The sequence below is a fragment of the Nelusetta ayraudi genome, unplaced genomic scaffold (genome assembly GCF_046127955.1).
Source record: "Nelusetta ayraudi isolate G7.1 ecotype Tasmania unplaced genomic scaffold, CSIRO-AGI_Nayr_v1 ptg000075l, whole genome shotgun sequence".
Taxonomy (NCBI): domain Eukaryota; kingdom Metazoa; phylum Chordata; class Actinopteri; order Tetraodontiformes; family Monacanthidae; genus Nelusetta; species Nelusetta ayraudi.
The window spans coordinates 1,705,797-1,730,116 of record NW_027466125.1 but is presented as its reverse complement, the minus strand read 5'-3'; the positions used below and the strand labels follow the sequence as shown (position 1 = coordinate 1,730,116).

General features: G+C 43.1%; 1 protein-coding gene across 1 annotated transcript in view; it reads left to right on the top strand.

Moving 5' to 3' along the window:
- pigg (phosphatidylinositol glycan anchor biosynthesis class G (EMM blood group)) overlaps nucleotides 1–20,567 on the top strand; it is a 62,847-nt gene extending 42,280 nt beyond the window's left edge. Inside the window, exons 11-13 of the mRNA XM_076043389.1 lie at nucleotides 6,443–6,752; nucleotides 10,417–10,580; nucleotides 15,323–20,567. Of these exons, the coding sequence (XP_075899504.1) occupies nucleotides 6,443–6,752; nucleotides 10,417–10,580; nucleotides 15,323–15,539 (691 nt within the window). The 3' untranslated portion in view covers nucleotides 15,540–20,567. The remainder of the gene's footprint in view (nucleotides 1–6,442; nucleotides 6,753–10,416; nucleotides 10,581–15,322) is intronic.
- The last annotated feature ends 3,753 nt before the right edge of the window (nucleotides 20,568–24,320 follow it).

The window sequence follows — 24,320 nt, the reverse complement described above, 5'->3', positions numbered from 1 at the left end:
CTACTATTGCTACTATTTATTTATCCGCTCTTGCTGCTTTTAGTTTTCTAACCAAGTCAGCCACAGCCACAGCTCTTTGCCAGCAAACCCACCATGACCTGGGAAATGCACACGTTATATACATATCAATATATATATGCATATATCAATTTCACCAATGTATTTAGACATTGCAGATCATACTCTAACATTTTGGCCTGATCACATTAAGAAAATGTTTGTTAAACAGCGAAACTTGATCATGTGACTCTCTCAGCCAATCACCTGTAATTTTATGTACATAAATGACATAACCTTGGTTTTCTTTTCTTAAATGTTCTGATGAAGGCCAACAAGCCAAAACATTACTGGGAAGGTGCATCCTCTTCAAGAACATCAAATATGTATTTTTACACTTCCTTTCCTCCTTCCTTCCTTCCTTCCTTCCTTCCTTTTCCCTTTCATTCATTTTCACCATTAACTGACAATATTAATTCCCTTCATATATACCTCGGATAAATGATGTAAACTCAATCTCTGGCAGCTATGGTAATCATGAAGTCTGTAGCATTCACACCCCAGTCTCTTAGCAATAGAACATTAATTTGTTGAGTTACAGACAGAAATCGGCTCCTTCCTCCCGCTGAGCAGCCGCTCTTCAGCAGCCCATTAAGCCGATGAAAATAGCCGCCAAACAAAACAAACAGAGGTAAATCCAATCTGTACTGTGCACTGACGTACCAGTACAGTACAGTTCAGTCCCACTAGCTTCTCCTGATGGGTTTTACCTCTTCGAGCACAGCCTCTGTTAACCTTGAAACAAAACAAATCCCACCTTTATTTTTCTTTTAACACTCAGTTCATCAACCGAAGTTCAATAGTTTGGCCATTTGACGCGTCGCCGCTGTTCTCCGATCCTCTGTCCCATTAACAACTTCACAATCCATAAATCGTCTCATTAAAACATCATTCTGATTAACTGCAGATGGGTGAAGTCGTTTTTCAAGGATGATACTTTATGTGGAGTCATTCCAAAGACGTAGATTCAAAGAGGTTGAATTGTGCTGACTTGCATTGTGCCCAAAATAAACAGTTTATTTTAATTGTACCAACATAACTTAGTGGGGATTGAAGATTATTTGGTTTCTTGCAACGTTCAAGTCTTGACTTTTAGCCTTTTACCTGTCACCACCGTAGCGCTGCAGCACGGACGCTTGCATTTAAAGTGAATAAACACAACCTCGTAATAAATCAGTGCACAACAACAGCAGTGAGAGTACGAGCAGCAAACAGCAGGGTGAACTATTCAGTCGCCCAGCGGCTTTGATCTCTGTTAGTGGATCCAGGATGGAGATCAGACGATTCCCATGAGCCTCAGTCAGAGCTGTTGCCTGTTGCTCACTGGCTTGAAGGCACTGGCTGCATATTTTACTTTTTTTTTTTTTTTTTTTTTTTTTTACTAAACAACAACTTTTGCTCAACAAAAATCAACCTTTCGCCTGTTGGAATCAGTTTTAAGGGGTAGTGGTTGAAACCTTTCCATCAAGTGAGTCAAGATGTCAAAGTGCAGCTTTTTTTTTTTTATCAGACTTTTATGAAGGAAAGGAAAAAATAATCTATTATAAAAATGCTAAACAGTGTTTACTGCAACTTAAAACGTCAAACTCAGAGAAGTGAATGAAGAAAGTTTTATTCAACTACACAGGTCCTGTGTAAAAGCTCCTTTCGACTGACGTGGTTTCCAGCTGCAGCGTTTCAGACCTAAATTCACATGGAAAACCATCGATACATAAAATTAAATAGAGTCAAATTCAGAAATAACCCCAAGAATTTCAAACACTATTTTGAATAGAGCTTTTGTACCGTTTTTCCACAGTTTCCACAGACTAAATATTCGTGTCAACCCTGTGTTAGGCTTTCTGCACCAAACTAGATTCCTACAACCTTGAACTCGTGCATGTGCACAATGTGCAGCGCTGAGAGCACTTTAAGGTTTGGTGTGTTGCTCTTGGACGCTTTGGCATGTCGATTTTCAGGGGGTCGGCGACCTAGCGACTTTGTAAAAAAAAAAACAAGTGAGCCACAATCTAGATGTGCGTCTTGCGGCTCTCTGCACCCTCCGAGTGAATCAAGGCTGGTACCTCCAGCTTGGTTAAACACATTTTTCTAGTGCCACGGAACTAGTACAATGTCCTTTTTTACACATGTTCCGCTCTGAACACCAGTAACTAAATGAAAGGCCGGAGGCTCAAGCCCATCCGTCTTCTCTAATAAAAACCTGTCGAGGAATTTTCCACATTTCTTTGCATAAAATAATGATGAGTACAATCCCTGTCACATTGTTAGGGGAGCTGTGAATTCTAAAAGGCTGCGCTGTATTACGGGGTGTCTTGCCCCCCTTTTTTTTTTCTCTGTCGGAACAGGTTTCCATAAAACAAGCTGATTAATAATACATGTCTCGTACTTGTTTTAGCGCCTTCGAGGTATGTTATTATCCTGTAGCCTTTTAGCTGCTACGACTGCATCCTGCTACAAAGGAAACGTCTCTGCAGTCGCCGGCAGCTTTGAACCAGGAGGAGTCGCGTACCCCGATGCAAAGGGAAAAAAAATGTTGTTGGAACAATGATCTTGATGTGGAAATAGCTTTCAGGAGAATGGAACTTGAAACTGGTCTCGTTAGCGCCACGTCACTGATGTGCAGAGTGTCACCTGGAGAGCGTTTGTCAAAAAAGGTTAACGTATAACGAAACAGTGGTAACAAGGATCGTAAACTCCAACTGTTGGAAAATCCTAGAAATAAATGTGAAAGACTCTTCAGGCTGTAACTCCTTAAAAATTGAGCGGCTCCCTGATCATTAATGTTCTCAACGATGGCTGAGTACCCTCCTTTTATTATAAGCTAAATAAATCTTTTCATTGCCTTCGCTCGAAACTCTGCCTTTTCCTCTTTCTGTTTGTTTTATTGCTAAATTACAAGTGTGTGTGTTTTTCTTTGAGGGGCGGTTCAACGTCTGGAATGAAAATAAGCCTTAGTTGCCTCGTAATCGAAAGTGTTTTTTTTCTTTAAACCTTCAATTTGGGACTTTTTGGCCATTTGAATTATTAATCGGAGAAAAGGGATTTTTTTATTTTTTTTTTTAGGGCTGAGCCTTTTAAAAGGCAAAGAGGCTTATGGAAATTCTTCTTCACCTTGGATGGCTGAAGATTTTGGATCTGGATTCACCTTTATCAGGGCATGCAGTGATGACCTGATGGCCCCTTTAGAAAAAAAAAAAACATTGAATCAACCTCATGTGTTTTGACAGCTGGAACAGTTTGAATTATTCATTGAATACGTGTCAAGAACATTTTTGAATAGAGTCAAAAAGTTTGCTTACAAATAGCTGGATGTGGAAAACCCAGACATTGCCATAGTTTCTTGTATTTACTTATTTATTTTTGGAAAGCCACGGACTTGAATGAAATGCAAAGCACAATTACTTTCCCTAAAACAGAAATACATTTGAACTTCAATTGCAGTTACATCTTGCTTTTCGTGTAACTTTGGTTCGTCAAAGATCTTAAAAAGCCACCATAATGAATACATAAATATATATCTAACAAATGAAAATTAGCCCCTCAAGGAGGTTAAATCATTTTCATTTCCAATATGATGAGCTTCTCGAGAATAGTATTAAATCAAAAAAACATTAAACAACTCCCAAGACATCCGTCCATGTTATACTCTGCTAGCTAGTAGCACACATCCAAGTTGCTCCTGAACTTCTGTACACATTTTTGAATGTCACCAAAATCAAGGTCCCTGATTCAGTCCATTTAAAACCCCAGGCCTCCATTCTGCTGAGAATCGATGGCAGCAGCTCAAGGCTGAGGTCCCTGCTTAAAAAGCAAGTGACTAGTAGCTGGAGCCGAGTTCAATAGGAGGAGGAAATGGGTTAGAACCTCTCAGTTCTTCGAAGGAACACATACTTAACTAATAATGACGCCAACAGACTGTTGTTGTGTTGATTGAGTGATGAGTTCTCATTTGCTGTGGGCAACTAATTCGGATTTACTAATTTTAAATTTTATCTGTAATATGCAACTAGCAAACTTTGCTTTTGCAAATCTTGTTTTTAATCTTCTCAGTTAAATGCTTTGTATGTTCTAGAAAGAAAAACAGGTACTTTGTAGATTTCACTATGGCAAATAACAGTTTAGCCCTTCAGTGTGCCCTGTATCTGTACCTCACAGTGATTCAATCGAAATCATTTCATTGTTCTGTACCATGTAACGCAGAGACTGACACCCCTGCCTTTGGCACACGGTGCCCTGCAGAATTTCCTTTCAGTGTCTGGGACACGTGGCTGTGGCCTCGTGCCGCCACACATCGTTCATGAAAGTCTAATTCTCGTCCTTCGTACTTCACCGTGTGCTCCGTCGAACTCGGCACTCCCCAGCGCTGCTCCACCAACTGGAACTGAATCACTGTTGAATCATCCGTCTTAAATATAAACCACCTGTGTGGTTGGTTGTGTGGGCTCTGTCACACTGGCAAACGTTTCTATGCTGCTTAAAACATTTTTCTAAGATCCCAATCTGGGATTGTTTCTATTCCAAAGAAAGTGACAAGCCGCCCACCCAGTCAGCCAATTATTGTTGCCGCACATGCCGTCTTACGCAACATTAAGATGCAAATCCCTCTGTGATGAAGGTCATAGTGGTGACATTTTGTTGTTTTGCAGCGTTTTATCCAACTTCATAGTCGCCCCTATGTACTCCTGTAGTTTTAGGTGCTGTTTAATTGTTTTGTGTTGTCAGTGCACCTCTTCACTTTTTCAACATTTTATGAAATTTGGAAATGTACATTTTCTCCAGTGTTTAGGAATAATTGATCACAGGAATGACAATGACATTTGGGGGGGGGATCTAATGCATTATGTTTGTGTAATGTGTTCTGAACACTGAATGTATTTCCATAGTTCTCAGGCTTCAATGATTTATGAAATCCTTACTTTGTCTCAGCTTCAACTGTTTATTATTCACCATACATTCTTCCCCCCCGACCTTATTTTCGCGACCTTTGTATCTTTCCGAGGATAAACCTCTGAAATACTCTCCTGTTGGAGTTGTGAAACTTTGGCTGTAACCAGTCATTAATGACCGATAAAATGATTGAAATGATCAAAGTATCGAGCCAAAAATTGGAATGTTAAGACTGCGATGCACAGAGAATATGTCAACACTGATTTTCACATTTTATCATTGTGGAAAGCACAAAGTATGGGGTGACGGGTGTGAGAGTGTGTGTTTTCCTCAGGCAAGCCAATCTGGCTTCCAGTCTTAGACTTTAAATAATTAATGTAACATTGACACACTGCATACTAAATGAAAGTAGGGTTATGAGTCACAGAAATGTAAGAAATACTTCTTTTTTTTAACAAGAGACAAGCATATAAAGTAAGGCAAGAAAACTCTGGAAGGAGTCTGAAACAACCAGGCAACATTATCACAAGTAATAAGTGGGAAATATGTAGGCGCAAAGTCTTTCAGTAGATTGGGGTCAGTTCGTGTTTCTATGCGGTAAATGAAGGGCTAAATAAGGTGATTTCTGGAGTTTTTGGATGAACAATTGTTTTGACTCACATTTCATTCAAATTTGGAACAATGACAACCTGACATGCTGGATTATATGTTTTTTGGAGTTCTCTGGATCTAACTCTCCTTCTGTTTATCACATCAAAATGTACTAATCCAATTCTTTTTTACTGCTAGTTCATCAGCTTCAGACTTGCTGTTGTTACAAGCCAGACGTCAACACAACTGTGGCGCGCTGCCACAGGAGATAATTCTAAATCCAGTCCTAGCCAAACCCAGTCACTGATGCAGCATCCAGGCTAATCTCTTCAACATCCATCTTTATTTGCATCTGGCCAGCAACTAGCCGCTTCTTCTTCTTCCCGGTGCTCCAGCTCACACTTCTTGGGGTCTCGCTGGCTGCTCAGCCTGTCGAGAAGGCAGATTAGGTCTGGAATCCTTGGAAATCGGACGGTTGAAAATTTATTTCGTTTGGAAGCCGGCAAGATGGATGTGCAAGATTTCGGAGTATATATGAGTGATCCCACTGCCTTGCAAGGTTGGGACCGACAGGCGAAATGGATGAAAGGAATTAGACACACACATTGGTACACTTACTCACGCACTCACACACAAACATAAACTATTGATTTTTTTTTGATTTTTTTTTCCTCCAGCGACTTTGGAAGAACTTTTTGTCATGTCCCGAAATCTATATCCAGTGTTATAAAGTATTCAATTACTGAAATGCCCGTACAGATAGAACAAGACTCACTGTGTGATCAAAGTCACTTTCCACAGTCCCTTGAATATTGAACAAGGGTGTTTTTTTCCCCTCCTTGTCGAGAAGAATCAATCCAGGTAACACTTCCTGTGATCTCTCTTTCTCTCTCTCTCTGTCTTGCAGGGGAACCGTGGAGGCTCGTTTTGTTTACGTCTTTGTTCTGGGCATCCTCTTCTCGGGCAGCAAGGACCTGCTGCGATCGCAGATCATCACGGCCGACGCCAAGCTCAAGAGCAGGGGATTGTGGGAGATTTACAGCGGCCTGGTGCTGCTGGTCTCGCTGCTGTTCCGAGCTCACAACCTGCCCGTGCTGTGCTGCTGCCTGCTCATCCAGACCTTCATGGCCCAGTTCATCTGGAAGAAGCTCCACTACGACGCGGCTCAGACCACCATCATGCACTACTGGTTCGGCCAGGCCTTCTTCTTCTTCCAGGTAGGAGACAAAATCTCTGATGAATTAATGCATGTGAGGTTCCTGAGAACCGTGTGTCACTGCGGCATGAATTTTCCACGGCGGCACCGACGAACTCAGCTTTGCCGGTGACTCAGTCGTCCCGCAGTTTGCAGCGTGTGGAGAAAAAAAAGTTTGCCAGCTTTTTGTGAAAATATATTTTGGGTTCTGAACTACTTCTGAGTACTTCTGGAGGCCAATCAGCAGTCTGACAATTTCTGGGCATCAACTGGGTTCATTTGGCAAAAAAAAACAACAAAATATTTTAAACATCTATTGTTATTGTCTTGTCATCAATTATGCCCAGTGGTGCCAACACTGCCAATAACATCTGACCGTCTTGGCAGTTGTTTGGAGGAAACAACAGAAGCTAAGTGTTTTTTCCCCCCTTTTTTCTTTCAACAATAATACCATCATCTTTTAGTCTTCATTAAGTAAATTAAATGTGTGTAGTGTTTTTGACTTGACTTTATTAGCTACTTAAACCCATGCAGAGCTTCAACTAAAGCTCCTGCATTACGTGAGAAGCACATACTGTTGTTGTCTCATAATAATACGAGTCTTTAGCTTGTTAGCAATCGCCCTTGATTAAGAAAGAAGGTCGAGATTTTTAAGTGGAAGTGTTTTTATTGGCGGCAGTAAACAGAGGAGTGAACGAGCTGATATCTGAAGTTTTTGGATAAATTGTTTGGAAAGTTGCTCTGCTATAGTCAAAGACGACACCGAAGAAATGGTAGAAGAAATGGGGACCTATATAACATTGGACCTTTTCACATGAACTCAGAAACATGTTTGCATGAAATATTTATTTATATTGCTTTTATTTATTGCTAACTTTTTGCACTTGTTGTAAGGGCATCCTAACCAATTTTGTTATAACTTGGAGTCTCAGAAGACAAAAAAAACAGCTGCTGCACACTCGAAACCTTATGCAAAAATCACATTTATTTTTCGAGCTTTTGGTCCTTATGACCTTCTTCAGGCATTGATGAAGCAACCAGTGAGTGTGGCTCTATACAAAAGGGTTGTGGCCGTCACTTCACCTGATTGTGATAATGCCAGACACCTCTGCAGGCATGGCAGGAGCCAACACAACCTCGTGGCCACTGTAGTCCAACTGCGGAACTTGTAGTCATAAGACTGTTACTATATTACTATATATTATTACTATAAAGAATAGACATTTTTGTCTTCAAGTAATTACATAAACTGCAAAGCTCCATAAAGCTCCCTCTTATAGTACAAAAATGCTGGAGGGGGAAAAAATAGTTCCACAACAGAAAAAAGTTACTGCTAAAGTCTACTTGTTCTTCATCTTTGGTGCTTTTATTTGTCCCTCCGAAAGCATCGCTCAGAAATGTTGTGCAATTATGAACCACTTTTACCAGATTATAGATTACAGTGATTTGAAAAGTAGCAGGACCATCAGTAGTAGACAGCTGGGTCTCAGAACAAACAGTTCCCAGCTCCCCATAGCTGTACAGCGAGGAGGCAAACGGTAAACAACGTTTCTTGTCTGATTGTGGGAGACGTCTAATTTAACAGCGTGACACAGAGTCGGGCGACATTAGGGAGCCTCTCCCCGAGGGGAAGTGTGTGCGAGGAAATCATATTACTTCCAATGCGGCGGCGTGAAGGTGAAGCGGTCCGCTAGCCACTGGCTGGGTGTGTTCTGGAGAGATGAGCTCTGAATGCTCCTTCATTCGGCCTCCCATCCATCCAGCGCAGGTATTTGCTCGGTAAATAATACGTCTTGTTGACGGCGCCCAACTTCCCCCCCCTTTTCTTAACAACTTAATAAACCGTCATTGGCCCCATTGGGTCATTAACACTTTGATGTTGTTGCTGTGCAATCGGCTGCCACCACACAGATTTTTTGGGTGAGGGAGCCCAGGCTTATAATTACAGATGTGGGAGTAATGAGGTTTCTCAGTGAGGCCGCGGCCGTAATGGATCTGTGAGGCAACGTCATTTGTGATTTAAACCCGCTGCAGGGTAACGGATGGGGGGGGGGGTTTAGAACAATTAAAGTTATGTTGAGTTAGCATCTCATTTAGAGGTTCAGCTTCTGCTAATTAGGGAGAGATGGGTTCAACATTAATCAGTGTTTGTACGATGTAATTATCAGGTGCAAGAGGAGGGTTTCTTCTCAGATAATTGAGAAGGGTTTTTTGACCTTGTTGGTTCGAAAAAAAAAATCCATGGAACTGTGGGCGATTATCCAAGATGTTGGTCAATCTGAAGTCATGTAGGTACAAAATCTGTCCGGGCCTCAGAGATCTGTCCGGGGTCTGGCGAAATCCGGCGATTTCAATGACATGGCAAACTGTCATTGGCTAATTGGTCACATACGGCAACTCAGTTAGGACAAACATCACTCACTCACAAACGAACAATATAAAGATTATATATAAGTTTATTATCTGTATCTATATCTATATATATATAATCATATCATCACATTCTATCTATCTATCTGCGCTTAGTCGTCTTTGTCTTCCTCTGCAGTGGCAGAGTCGAACTTCTCGATTTATCACTATCCTAAAACCAGATGGTCAGTGGAGCAGCTGAGAGATGTCCCTCAGAAAAGTGTTGAGTCACCTCATTGCTTTGAATTCAGACGCAGCAGAGCACCACAGAGTGTCATTGTATCATTGGTGTGATTTTAGAACTCAGGAATAACAGATGAGATGTAACTAAATGGATTTTCATTCAACCGTCACATGAATTTTGTATGTATGTGCTTCTGGATTATTTTTGTGCGTATGAAAAGTGAATCTCCAACATGTGTGTTGCATTAACAGACTAGAGGTCAGTATTGTGTTGTGTTGTGATTGTTTTGTGCTCAGATTCACTGAAATTATATTTAAGGTACTTTCTTCAGCAACTTTATAGGAGGAGGAGACTTTTTGGATGAAAAGTTGTAATATAAAAGACAATTTTGTAACTTGATAAAACATAACTTCTCAACTTAAAAAAAAAAAAAAAAAAAAAAGATATATTTGGGATGTTTTTTTTCCCCATTTGTGCTCTTTTTTATCCTGGTATCACAGGGCTTGTTATACTTCCAGCAGCAGTATATTTTGAATTTGTGGTAGTATTTCAGCACCAGTGTCACCAACACTCCTGAGTGAGTTGCTGCTGTACCTTTCTCTGAAAAAGATCCATAGCAAGGTTTGTTTTGTTTTGTTTTTTAATTGTCATTTGACTGCTGACATATTTGACTAATACCAGAGAGGAAATCTGTTCCCAAGTTGTATATGCTATGCTATGTGTTGTTTTAAAGTGCAAAATGTGTGATTGTTTTTTTTTTTCTTATTTTTGGATTGTGGACATTCAACACACACTTGCACAACCACCCAGGTGGCTCTAACAAGACTCTGGCCCCGGTGTGTGTGTGTGTGTGTGTGTGTGTGTGTGTGTGTGTGGGTCAGACACTGGAAAACTGTGCTGCTGCTGCTGCTGCTGCTGCTGCTGCTGCTGGGAAGCTGCCAGGAGCTCCCAGTAATGATGATAAATCAGAGGGCCGTTTCTTTGCTGCTCTGCAATCTTTGGGAAACTTTTGCAGATCTTAATTTTGTCCCTCTGAGTTCTCCCTGCCGCGACGCTGATTTTTCACCGCTGCCTCCTCCGTTCACCCCCGCAGGGAAATTCCAACAACATCGCCACCGTCGACATCTCCGTGGGCTTCATCGGACTGGAGAGTTACGTGGAGGCTCCCGCCGTCTTCCTGACGGCGCTCAGCACCTACGCCGGGCCGCTGCTGTGGGCGTGTCACCTGGTCTGCTACCTCAGCTCAGAGGGAGACAGGTAAAGCCTCCTTGTTGATCTCCGTCTTTCCACAGCTCCAAAAGCAACTTTGGTTTCTCCAAAATGAAAGTTGCTTTTGCCAGGTCGCAGCCTCGTAAATCCACAGCTTGATTCTCCCCAGAATTGTATTGAAAACCGCCAGGCAGCTAACATCAGCATGAAATTTCTGTTTTTTTCCCTGTTCATGATAGATAAATGATTTAAAATAAATTTACATACTTTAGCCCAGACTGAAGCATCGACCTCACTTGGTCGCTTTTCATATTGCTACATCAGGCAAAATACAGCATGTTTAGCAGAGCTGTAAGGTCTTTTTAATTGAAAACAGAGGCGAACAAAGGCTGAAAACTTGTCCAACATTTCTTCACACATATGGGATAAGTTATTTGTTATGTGTAAGAGCAGAGTTTGTCATCAGTGGTGGTCGAAGCAATGTTTCAAAGTTCAGGTTCTTCATTTAAATGGGTGAAGAGAAAAAAATCTTTGCTTTCATTTACTGGAAGCGTCATTAAATAAAAAGTGTTCCTGCTCATTTAGATTCTGTGTATTTTATACTATGAATTAGTGGACAGTACTTTAATATACAAACAATAACTCAACTAAAACAGTAAAATGTGCTTCTACCTGTCGGTAACGTGCTGGGAAATTTAAAAAAAGTCCTTTCTGTAGTTTGCTTGAAAACTGGAAAAATATACCCTCTGTGATGTCATGGAGGATGAAATTCTGCAGCCCCTCACATGTTGAATGAATTTCGTCAGCATAAAGGTCATAGAGATATTCAGCTGAGGGGGGTGTCATTACACGTGATTAATGTCCCTAATAATAAGCCGTCTCCCGACTGAATGTGATGTCTTTCACATTCGGTCTGCCGATCAAAAAGTTCTGCTTCACTCAAATCTTCCTGGTGCCTCCCTCAGCAGAGCCAGGACACGACCCAGTCGCTCCTGGTCTCCTTCCCACAGCCTCGCTGCCTCACCTGGCCGCGAAGTACAACCTGTGTGTAAAAGGTTCACTGAGGAGCAAAACGCTCCCTTCCATTAGACATGACTTTTTGTCTGAGTCTGACTTCTTTTTTTTTTTCCTTTTTTTTTTACTCAAGAATTTGACTTATGATTGTGGAATATTATAGTTTTTTTCAGGTTGATTGTAATTATCGCCATAATTACGATTTTTTTTTCACACTTCTATTGAACGATAAGCCTCTCTCTAAGTTTCTCTTATGTAAAACTCTGATTTCTGGAGTGCAGTATGACTCAGTACGAAGTTGTGATACAACACGGCCGTCGACATTCGTAATCGCTGCTTCGCAGGGTTTCAGAGACAGCCGCACTCTACTTCTGCGCTCTCTGCCCTCCTGGTACCATCCACATCTCTTCAGATTTTTCAATTTCGAAATTCACAGTGCACTGAAACAAGAAATTCAGGGCTTGTGAGACACAACTTTGATCGTAGTTTTCTTTGTAAGCAGGAAGTAAAAAATACATCACTATAGCAAAAAGAGCATGTCAGCTAGTGTAGTGGATGCTAACTTTCCAATGAGTCACCAGGGTGATGTGGTGAAATGCCCATTGTTCCTCACACGTTTTTAGACAATTTTGAGAGGATTTTACAAATAGCTTGCTGCATTTCTTTTATTCAGTGTGAATGCACTAAAAAAATATTTTTGTTTTACCATAATACTGATTTATATTGCCTGCGTATAATCCCTAAGTTTTGTGAACAATAGAAAAATCAATATTAACAAAAACACACAGGTAATACAACTGTGGTTTTCCTTCAATTGGTCTGATCAACTGTTTGCTATCTTTAAATATATGTATCAAACACAATTTAATGTTCTGGCAAGCAATGAAACCTAAAGGAAAGCATTAACACCTGAGGTGTTTTGTATTTTACTGTTCAGACAAAAAGTAACTCAAGTCAGATTCTCCAGCAGCACTGTAAACTGCTTACAGGCCTGCAACGCGACTGATTTTGCCCACCGGCCGACCGTTACAGGGAGGCGGAGCCAGCTAAGAGGCTGAAGCCACTAAGCAGGTGTGTCGTTAGCGATGCCTGCTGGTTTCACACTGAACGCTGGAGTCTTGTTCTAAAACTTTACTGCCTGTTTTACAGCTCGGATACATCGTTTTTTGTGTTTTTGGGTGTGTGTGTTTTTTTTGTTTTTTTTTTCATTCATTGTGCGTTTCCATCCAGCCGAACCGGCCCACCTGTGGTGCACACTGACAGCCCGACACTAAAATAACATCGCATGCAGACGCTCATTTAGGATTCACTGCACCGTCAGCAGCAGCAGCAGCAGCAGCAGCAGCTCGGCCGCACAGCAGCTACTGGAAATTGACTTTGATCGATCGCTTTTCAGCGGCTCTCCCCCGACGCTCCCATTTTCTACTTAGAGCCGCCGCGTAATGGAGCCAGAGTGTCTTTGTGTTGCGGACCAAGCCTGTGGCGGGGTGGAGGTGGGGAGAGTGGGGTTGCTCAAAGGTGAAGACGTCAATAAGGGCTAAAAACTGCACCTGGCAAGTCAAATATTCAAGTGGAGGAGTGAAAAGTCAACAGAGTTCTTCATATATTTAATTAGAAATGTGGCTGGAAGCAGAATTTGCAAAAAATGTTTATCTTTTGCACCTATTTTCTCCTTCTTGCCTCAAGACAGTCTTTTTGTTAGTACAACTTCCCTGGTGCTGGTTGTCTTGAGCTGCTGGGTTTCCAGGATGTCACACAGGATGTCACACTGACTGACTGACTGACTGACTGACTGACGTGGCCACTGGCTCCACAGGTCAGTCATAAGTGTGTCAAAAATGAATTCTGTGGAATTCAGCACTAATTGAAGAGCTGAACCTTTGATGCTGATTGCCGGTGCAGAGACAGGTTTTCTTTTATTTTTGCCTGTTTTCTTCCAGATTCAGATTCAGCAAAGTATTTGCCACTTTGAACATTTGGCAGGGTCAGGGCTTTCATTCATATAAATTAATTATTCTCTTTTCATTTTTCACACTGTAGATGGAAACTTCTTCAACTCTGATTTAACCAAAAAATTACGAATTTTAAGAAGTCGCTCATTAAAAAATCGTCTATCTTACTTCTGGTAAGTGCAGGAGAAAATATACATTAATGACCAGTTTTTATGCTCTCGTGTTATTGAAGGTACTTCATTTGAGACAAACTTGAGCTGAGATCTGATGAATAAGCGTTTTCTTTTCCATTTGCACAAACATGGAGGGTTAAACGGCGTCATGTGTGGACAGACGACGAGGATGAGATCATTTGAAGCGTCTTGATTTGGTTTGAACCGCCAGAATACCTTCAGCCGTGTATGACGATCTCCAGGCAGCCGCAGTGAGCAGCACATATCCTCCCTAAATAGAGGTGTCTGGATCCTCTGCAGGAGTGGTGACAGTTTGATGGCAGCGTGTGAAACTGTAGCGCCGGGAATTAACCTTGAAAACTTCCGGCGGAACGTCGGGGCTGTTCCTCGTAGGAAGGAGGAGAAAATAGATTCACACGTATTTAAAACTATTCTGTCGAGTGTCAGTGAGTCTGAGGTTCCAGGCATTGTTGAATTCCAATCTAAGCCGCCGTACTGGTTCTTCTTCTTCACTGACGGTTGTTGTGTCCCGTCTCTGGTCCTCTGACTGATTTCCCACCTGAACCTCTTCTTCCCATTCCTCCTCCTGCTAACTTCCTGCCTCCCCTGGAAACTCCACCACCACCACCCCGACCCACACACACACACACACACACACCCTCCTCAGCTGAAACTCTGTCTCCTACAGGAGCAACAATCCTTGCATGTCTTAACACACATTTCAGCGATGAAGCATCAAGCAACCACAATCGTTTTGTGTCTCCTCGCATGTTTACTTTGTTGTCGTCTTCTCCTAATCTCCCCGCCGCCACATCCCTCCTCATCATCATCTTCTTCTTCATCATCTTCCTCCTCCACCACCTCGTCATTCTGATCCTTCTCATCCTCTTCCTCCTCCTTCTCCACCTCTTCCTCATCATCCTGATCCTCCTGTTGCTCCTCCTCATTTTCTTCCTCATCTTTCTCCTCCACCACCTCCTCATTCTCATCATACTCTTCCTCTTCCTCCTTCACCTCCTCTGCCTCCTCATCCTCCTCGTCCTCCTCATCCTGATCCTCCTCTTCATCATCATCTTCTTCCTCCTCGTCCTCCTCCATTACTGTACCTCCTCATTCTCATCCTTCTCATCCTTCCTTCATCTCCTCTTCATCTTCCTCTTCTTCCCCCTCCTTCTCCTCTTCTTCCTCATCCTCATACTCCTTTTTCTCCTCTTCCTCCTCCTCCTCCTCTTCCTCTTTTTCTTCTTCCCTTCCTCTCCCTCTTTCTCCTCCTCCTCCTCCTCCTCCTTCTTCTCCTCTTCCTCTTTCTCCACTTTCTCCTCTTTCTCCTCTATCACCTCTTTTTCCAATCCAGCAGCTTTTAAGTCATTAACTCCTTAATGGTGATTTTGCCGGCAGTCTGTGTTATTGCCAGAAGATAATTAGATCAGGCTCTTCTTTCTCCCGGCTCACGGTGAAAGGAGCCCAGAACCGGAGCCTCGGTTCTACTTTGCTGATGCGTTTCCATCACTTTGAGAAGAGAAAGCAGTTCTTGATAACTTTGGGCGACTTTCACTGATTTTTTTGTTTGTTTTTTGTTTGTGGCAGCCAAGTCACCCTCACCTCTCTCTCCTCCTCTCCCTCCTCCTCCTCTTCCTCTCCTACTCCTCAGGAGGCCGGTGGCGGTGGGCCACGGCTGCTACTGCCTGGCGCTCCTGCGCTCGGTGCCGGCGGCGGCCTACATCGTGCTGGTGACGGCGCTGCGCTACCACCTCTTCATCTGGAGCGTCTTCTCGCCCAAACTGCTGTACGAGTCCATGCACCTGCTGCTCACCGCCGGCATCTGCCTCGTCTTCATCGCCATGGAGCAGAGCAGGAGTAAGTCTTAGGGAGGCCAAACTCCCCCGGGGACACGCACGCCACCTAGGGGTCAGACTCTCATGTCGCCGCCACTTCCTGTTGTTGGACCTCAACTTGCTGCGGACGACTTGTTGGGTTTGTTTGAACTCAAAAGTTTCTTTGAGAACGCACTTGAATTTTTTTTTTTTTTTTTTTGAGCAGCCTGTGTAAATATTCAGTTTGTTCAAGGAGCAAAAATTTTCACGTGAATAACGGCGCAGCGACGTGGAGAAGCTTTATGAAATAACTGATTTTTACAAGAGCAATATTACCTCAGGGATGAAAACGAAGGTGTGAGCTGCTCTGGCGAACACGAGCTAGTGATGAATGATGCTGGGTTTGGGTTGTTTGTTATTTAATGGTGTCTAAAGTTATGTTTTGTCTTAATAGAGTCAAGCTTCTGATGACAGTTATCTGTTTAGTTTTTGCCGTTTTTAACATTGGACAAACCTCTTTGAGTCTGAACTATAGTTTTGTTTGATTTAATGAGACCTCTCTGACCTGAGCCGAGAAAGGCTCCGGGGTTATTACAGTTTGACTTCAATCAAGCGCCAGTCTGCCGCTGCCCACATTGTCCCCGAGGCTAATCAGGCAACTCAGCAGAAAAAAGAAAATACCAGCGTGCATTGGTAAGAGCAACATGACCATAGAGGGCCGTCGAGTTCAGTCTGCCAACACGTTTATTTCTCATCAGAACATATATTTTTCTGCTTGATGCTTGAGATGATGGCGTCTACCTTTTTCAAGGTAACTGTTAGAAGTCGTACAAAGAAAGGGCTCCTAAAAATGATAGAATGGAAAATAAAATCATGCGTTGAAAAGCAACAATTTAACAATCAAACCACAGTGTTGCCAGAAATGTGCTTCTTTTGTCTTCAAACTGCTTCATATGCACCGTTACTGCAAGGCTGTGATACAGTATGTAGTCACACACTGTAGAATATCTGCTCACATCACAGGCAAAACTTTAGAGCCCATTTATTAGCAGTGCACGCCATACATTGCACACTGTATTGCTTCCCTTAATAGTAAGTGAATGATCCCCCTCTTGTGTAATTAGACTTTGATTAACTTTGTCGACTGGCATAAAATTCTTTTTTCTGTCTGAAGTTCCAAACAGTTCCATCTTTTCTTGCCGCTACCAGACAAGTTGCGACTGAATTTTCCTTTTCCTTTTCTTCCCCTGTTTCTCAAATGATTCACCTGCGAGGATGGTGTGGAAGGAAAGTGTTCAAATCGTTGTGCTTTCGAGTTTCTTTCTTTATTTTTTTCTTTTTGAAACCAGACATCCGGCCAAGTCCTCTGCTACATTTATTACTATTCAGCGACTGAGAAGTCATATAACGTTGTGCATCTTACGAGGCGCCGCAGACTCATAACCTTGATCTTGCGGGGCTCAATCTGTTCCCTCAGACCTCGCTGAGCATAACCAGCAGAAGCAGAGAGCTGGCCATCACCCAGAGTAATATGAATGTGGAGCCCGAAGAGCCAGAAGAGCCGAGCCGCCATGCTTCTTCCGGGGCTCACGGGTTTTCTTGAAAGGAAGTTCAAAAAAAAAAAAAAAGTTTTGTTTTTTTTCCTCCAACGCCGCGTGAATCTCAAACTGCCGTGCTTGCTGCTGTGACGTGTCATGAAGACACTCTCTCCTCCCGCCGCCGATGGTTTATTACAGCCATGCGTTTACAAAGTCAAGAGCGGAGGGCCCAGCAGTTATTATGGGATGTGTGAGAGCAGCTGTGGATACTTCAAAGCCCCTCCTCCCACAACCCCACAATCTCCCTGGTTAGAACCTGACACTTCTTCTTGCATCATTTGTCCTGGAAGGAAACAGAAAGAAAAATTCCATAAAGCTGCAGTGAGCAACTCGGCACCTCGGGGCTATGTGTGTGTGTGTGTGTGTGTGTGTGTGTGTGTGTGTGTGTGTGTGTGTGTGTGTGTGTGTGTGTGTGTGTGTGTGTGTGTGTGTGTGTGTGTGTGTTTCCTCCCCTTGAGTTCCTGTCCCAACACTTGTCACTCACCATGATGAGCCGTCTGTCTGTCTGTCCGTCTGTCTGTCCCGGATCGCCGCCTCCTGGTGGCCGCTGGCGAAGATCACTCACCTGCCTGACGCCGCCCCAAGGCGTCAGGGGAAGCAGAACCATCCAGGGGAGCGATGGAGGCATGGAGAAATTCGATTCAGCCTGTTGCTGAAACAGATTTTTCTGGTGCAAGACGAGTCGCCGTAGTTTAAAAGTCCGGCGTGAAGCCGCTTTGCATTACAATTCACAGCGGCGGCGGCTCCGGGCGCGCTAGCTGGGATGTGCGGTGGATCCCTGCAGGTTCACCGCATTGCATCAGGGTTTTTTTTTTTTGGAAGCTGAGCTCAGCTCACCCGGAGCTGACTCTGCGCTTTTCTTTGTAAATGACGCGTCGTCTGCTGCCTTTTCAATCAAATCAAACTCCCTCCTTCACTTGTGTGATGGGAATAGTTTATGGAGCGGCTAATCATCTGCATAACTCACAACAATGAAGCCCCCCCGATTCCCTTCCACCTCTCCCCTCCCCTTCCTGTTGGTGTTCACTGTGCTTCACATCCCCGTGCTTTGTAAAATGCCACCGTGAGATGATGGATTTAGTCGAAGAGAAGGTTTTATGTTGGCTCAGGATGTGGTGACAACATGAAAACAACAACTTTAACAACTGGGAAGCTTCCTTGATGTTCTTTTCTGCCTCCAAAATATTAAAACTCACATATTATACTTTTATTTTTCATTACAGACTCCTGTTACAGACTCCCCAAAAAACTCAGATCCACAGAGGAGCATAGTCACTTTTAGCCCTGCCTTTACAGCCTCCTGCTAAAATAGCTTGATACTAAAACTGAAGACGTTCCTTTTCGAATGGGGCAGAGAAACAAGGTAAAGTCAGAGGACAAAAATACCTGGCTATGGGGTGTTTTCACTAAATACATTAAACTCCCCTTAATGACATCACAAAGGGACTTGTCTGGGGTGTACCTTGTCTTTGCCCTAAGACAGCTGGGATGGACTCCAGCAGACCCCCGTGACCCTGAGCTCAGGAAGAAGCGGCTATTGAAGGTGGATGGATGGATGTGACATCACAAAGGGGAGTGTGCCATAACTGCATCTTTCAGTCAGGACTTTCTACATAAAGCACAGGGAGTAAATGGTGCACTTGAACAGTGAACTCGAGTTCACTGACTAACTTTAGAAAACTGCTCAAGTGAATTCTGCATCCGCATCAGAAAATTGGAATCCTTTAAAAATCACCATCCATCTTCATCAGTGAGAGTGCTTCCTGTTTTGTTTCTGTCTATTTCAACAGCAGCTCTGCTGCTCGGCTCTGCATGAGCGAACAGCTGCGGTTCCTTTTCACTCGGAGCGGAGGGGAAACTTTCCCAGCAGCCTGGGACTCGCCCGCTTCGTTACGCCGGTCATTTTTCTCGGTGACGGCGCCGCTGTGATTTGTTTCTCCTTCGGCTCTCCTGTTGATCAAGTTGAGGTTTCTATACGGCCGTTTTGTGTCTCTCTCTGCCCGCTTTAGTCATTCCAAATAAATCAGAAACTTTTTCTCCCTTACCCAAAAGAGAAAAATGCTCTCAGAATCAAATCATCCTGAAACTGCAGTCACGTACAGTTTTGTGGGATTTTTTTCTTCCACCAAGCCCTTGTGGATTTTTTTTTTTTTTTTTTCTTTTGATGACTTTGCTGGCTGCACCGGTGCAGGAAGACGCCTCAGAGCAGCGTCGCACAAATCTGATGGGACAACAACAACACAGTCAAATCAGTGCTGTGTGTCCGTGTAGCCAGCAGCCCGTGAAATGGATCAGAGAATAATTAGAGCTTTTCACACGGTTGAAGCCTCCTCAGCGTGTCTTCACAGTCTCAGAGTCTCTGCCTGCCTGGTGTCATTCTTCTCTTTACATGTGAACCTGATTTGGCCTGTTAAATTCAGGTGATCCTTCATTTAACGTCTGAGGGAACGAAAACAGACGCATTGACCTCTTATCACCTGAAGACCAACTTGTTTATCATTTCTTGGCTTTCGTAATCATTAAAAAAAATAATTAAAAAAAAAAGTGCTTCCTCCCTATACATTAAATGTGCCTCTGCTCTGCTCTGTTAGCATCATAATTAGCTTGTGGCTAACCATGACTGCAGCCCATGTACGATGTGCACACTGCAGATGGAAGACCTCTTTTGTGTGCGAGTCAACTCGACCAGGACCTCTGAGCCGGTTATGTGACTGTGCTGACGTCACATGGCGTCTTTGTGCAGATGCCGAGGCTTCTCTTTAGCTTGGAGGTCTAAATTAAAAAACAGACCATTTAAAAAAAATGGGGGGGGGGTAATAGTAATTATTCCACTGATACAAAACGACACTCCAACTATAACATTTGCCAAAGTCCCAACAGTCTGAACTAAAGTCATGAAATATTCATAATTAGAGAAGCGGCTGCTTCAAGTCCCTAATTAGTCTTGTTAGCACTGGCGACGACATCATCCAGTTGTGTGATGCAGTTTGGTAAAACATAATAAAATAAATAAAGATATCAGGCATAAGATAGATTCCTTCCCTGATAGCCTGTTTTGTCTCATTCATTTAATAATTTATTTTCATAATTTTAATTAGCTGCACTCTGCTCGGCCTGGAGGGTGAAATGTATCTTAGTGTTTTGTTTTGTTTTTTTTTCCATCCTTGTGGCGGAGGGGTCCAAACATTGATTGTTATTTACTGTTTGTATACACGTACAGTCGTCTATAAAATCATCAAGGTAAAAAAAAAAACCTTTTAACCACTGGGTGAAATCACAGTCAGTGTTTTAGCTTCATTTGTCCAGAATCTATGTTTTCTTTTGGGGTTTTTGTTGTTTTTTTTCCTTTTCATTGTGTTTTCTCTCCTACGTGTGATGTTAAAAAAAAAAAAAAAAACTCCAAAATCACGACATTCTCTTACGTTATTTATGCCCTTGACAACAATAATGATGTTAATAAATCTCATTGCTATTTTTGCTGTACGGTCTTGGTCACTGTGGTTTATTTCAACGCCTCGACTGCACTGACACACTGCAAACGTTAAAACAAACGTGTCAATCATCAATAATTCACGCTCGTGCTCAGCCGGTCGTCAGCTGCTCCTTCATTTGCCTCTCGGCACGACACACGCACACAGGACGCCTCGCTGGAGTTTCTGCTGTCAAGCTTCCCCTCTGACTCAATGTAAACTGAACCGTTAAACTCACCTTCAGGTCCTGTTGCGCAGCAGCGCAGCAGGAGGGGGAGGACGAGGATCATCGTCCCTGGTCTATCCGCCCACCTCACACTTAATTGGCTGTGATGTGAGAGGGACGTCACAGTCGACGCTGCTCTCACGTCTGAGTGGGAGTCTCTCCGCCGAGCCTCGGCGGCGCTGATGATGCACTTCAGTCGCACAATCACGCAGCCCCGAGGATTTCAAAAAAAGAAAAGAAAAAAGAAGAAGAAAGAAAGGCTGGATTGGTTTTTAATGGAAATCAAGTGTTGGGACTGAATGAAGACATTTGTCAGCTTGCAGCAATGACTCGAAACGGCATAATTGTGTGTGTGTGTGTGTGTGTGTGTGTGTGTGTGTGTGTGTGTGTGTGTGTGTGTGTGTGTGTGTGTTGAGATCTACTCCAGTGAATTCCAAATTGTCTTTTCTTTTCTTTTTTTTTCCCCCCCAAAAAAATGTTGTTCAAACGGCTTCCAAACCACACCTCCTCTTCCAGCAGCGGCAGCAGCAGTGCTGGATGGTCGGAAGCTTCTTCTTCTAATTCTTCTCACTCAGGGTTGGAATCCCGAGACGTTGATCAGCTATGAAGGAAGTGAAGTCTGAGCTGCTGCCTGTGTTCCTGGCCTGGGGGGCTGTTCTCCCAAAGTCTGCATTTCCGGGAGGCGTCCTGACAGCTGACCAGGGCTGCTGCTGCTGAACAAACTCAATCTTAAACGATCGTGGACCGAAGACCAGCTCCATTCACCAAAATGTCTCTCAACGAAGCTCAAGACTTTGTTTCTTCCAGGCTCACAGATGCCATTTCATTATTTTTCTTTCTTTCTTTCTTTCTTTCTTTCTTTCGTTTCGCCGCCACCAGTCGGCACACTTAAAAGCCCATCGTGTAACATTTTATGTAAAAGGGACCTATTGGCAAGCAGGTTTGCATTGCATTTTACATTTACATGTTTTTTTTTTCTTCCCCCACTGAAACATGAAACCACTGAAAGAAAAAACGAGGCCGCTGTAAATAAATAACTGACATGCGCATGACTTGTTTACAGGAATCGTTCATATTTGAATAACGAGCCGCTCGTCTTCCGAGGAGGCAGCTCCGCCGCCGCGAGCTGCAACTTATCTGCAGCGGTGCAGAACACGGATCAGCTGTTGTGACGTCACCGCTGCTGGGAAGGGAGATGTGACAGGTCCTTTAAAAGTGACAGGTAGAATTTTATTTATTTATCTATTTGTTTATTTATTTATTTTTGATTGCCCGTCGAGCCAGAAAGCAGCCGCTGCTCTCAAGTCTTCCTGGTGGTGCGATTACTGTCTCCACTGAAGTCTGGCCAAAGCCGTGTGCGTGTGCGTGTGCGTGTGCGAGAGAGAGTGTATGATCCTCTTTCTTTAATAATAATGCCACCCAGTTCTGATTAAACCAAAGCTGCTGCGTCTTCTTCTGTAGTCGCTGCTTCCAGGTGTGAACGATGCAAAAACTTTCAGGATTCAATTCAAAGGTCTCAAAGCAGGACACATGGCGAGTCACTGCGTTACTTGTGTGACTCTGGCTCTGGTCTCCGGTGCCTGGGCTCTCTGATGTGGAGGTTGAATTTTTTTTCTTTTTTTTTTTCCTTTCCTTTTTTGTGCTTTCACGGGTTTCTCCGAGCTTCAGCTTCCTCCCACAGTGCAGAGATGCAGCAGCTCAGGTTAGCGGCCAGCTGGGACTCTGTAGGTGTGGACGTGACGCAGCTGTTGGTCTGTGACAATGATGATAGGACACCTTGCTGCCCCCCCCCCCACCACCTCTGCCCTTTGACTGTTGAAATATCAGCAGCAGCTGGCATGGATCAGCACATATAGAAAATGGATGTGTTATTTTTTATCACGTGTTGTTGTATCACTGTTCTCTGCTTTATTTATTTATTTGTCCTTTTATTTCTTGTCTGTCCCAAGAGCCAATGTGGGATGGACACATTCTGTGCCACCAGTGCTTATTATGGATCCAGCCCCATTGCTGCTTCTTCTCCTTCTTCTTCAAGATGGCTATATACATTTCAAGGAGAAACAAAATTGAAGTTTGTTTTTTTTTTAAGTACAAAGGCAGCGATGATGTGGCGCTGCAATCTGCGTTGCAGAATCCAATTGGGAATTTCCTTCTTTAGAATGATGAACGCCTCGAGAGCTTTTTAGCAATCTGGTGCCACAAAAACATTTTGTGTGCTATTTTAAACAATGAATTACTTTTTTCTGATAAACTGACAGATTGAATGTTTCTTTTTATGCTTGTGTTTGATAGTTTTTTTTATTTATTTATTTATTTATTTCTCAATATTTATTTTGGTATCCATTTATCTTTTTCATAATTTTATGCCTTTGTAAAAATAGGTGCATAATTTCCGTGTTTCTTTTTGTAAGTAGAAAAAGTAAAAAAAAAAACAATCTTCTTTATCTCAAATCTCCTCCCATCACCAATCTTCTAGTCTGACCAAGTGACTGTATCACCTGCTCTTTCCTCCTAATGGCAAAGCTCACTCCTGTGGTGCTGTGTGTGTGTGTGTGTGTGTGTGTGTGTGTGTGTGTGTGTGTGTGTGTGTGTGTGTGTGTGTGTGTGTGTGTGGCCAGAACGTGTGTGTGTGTGTGTGTGCGTCTGAGACAGTTTTCCACTCATCATTTGGAAAAACTTTGCACCAACATCAAAGACGTGGCGACCTTCTCACTCAAGGTTGCCCACAGAGCTGCTGTGCTGCTGTGAGCACTTTGGTTTTAGACTCTTTGATTGGATTGATCCTTTTGAAAATGGATCAAATAATGGATCAAATAAGTGTGTGATGTTAAAGGAGCTGCACACCGCAAAGAGCCTTGATTAGTCACCCAGCAGCCTCGTTTGTCCCCATTTATTTCATTCTTTACTGTTTGTCACTGTTCAAACACCACCAATCCAAACAAATAGGCTTCCAAAGGGAGAGTTATTATTGGAAGTTCATAGATGGAAAAGTTTTTAACACTATTGTTTCTCCACGGAGCCTTATTTTGTAAGTTATTAACTGTTTTACCACTTAGCCCTTAAAAAATGGGAGTCACGCATCGTTCGCTCTCCCCAAGTTCTGCAAAATATCGATTTAAGCCGCAGTCGGTCTCATTTCGTAGCAAAACAATAATAATGTGTAAAGAACGCTCCAATAAAAGCAACAGGGGATCCTCGCTGCTGTGATGAAAGAGGAACTATTTAAAATGACGTTCTGTTTCTCCCTTTTCGGATCAGACGCCACCGTGTGCCCGTCAAACGGCATCGTGTCCGCTTTCATCAAGCCCAGAGTGCCTTCAGTGGCAGCGTGCACCGTGCACGTCCATCTGACGGCACGTTGGTCCGCCTACTGTGAAGTCTGCTACATAACTCATGCGACATACTGTACGCTGCGCTGCACGTGCGCCGCCTGCCAATTGCTGCAGGCTTGCGGAGTAAACTGGTGGTGAGTGTTTGGATCCAAATATTGATAATCTCTACAACAATACAACGTACTGTGTTTAAACTACTGCAGTGTTGC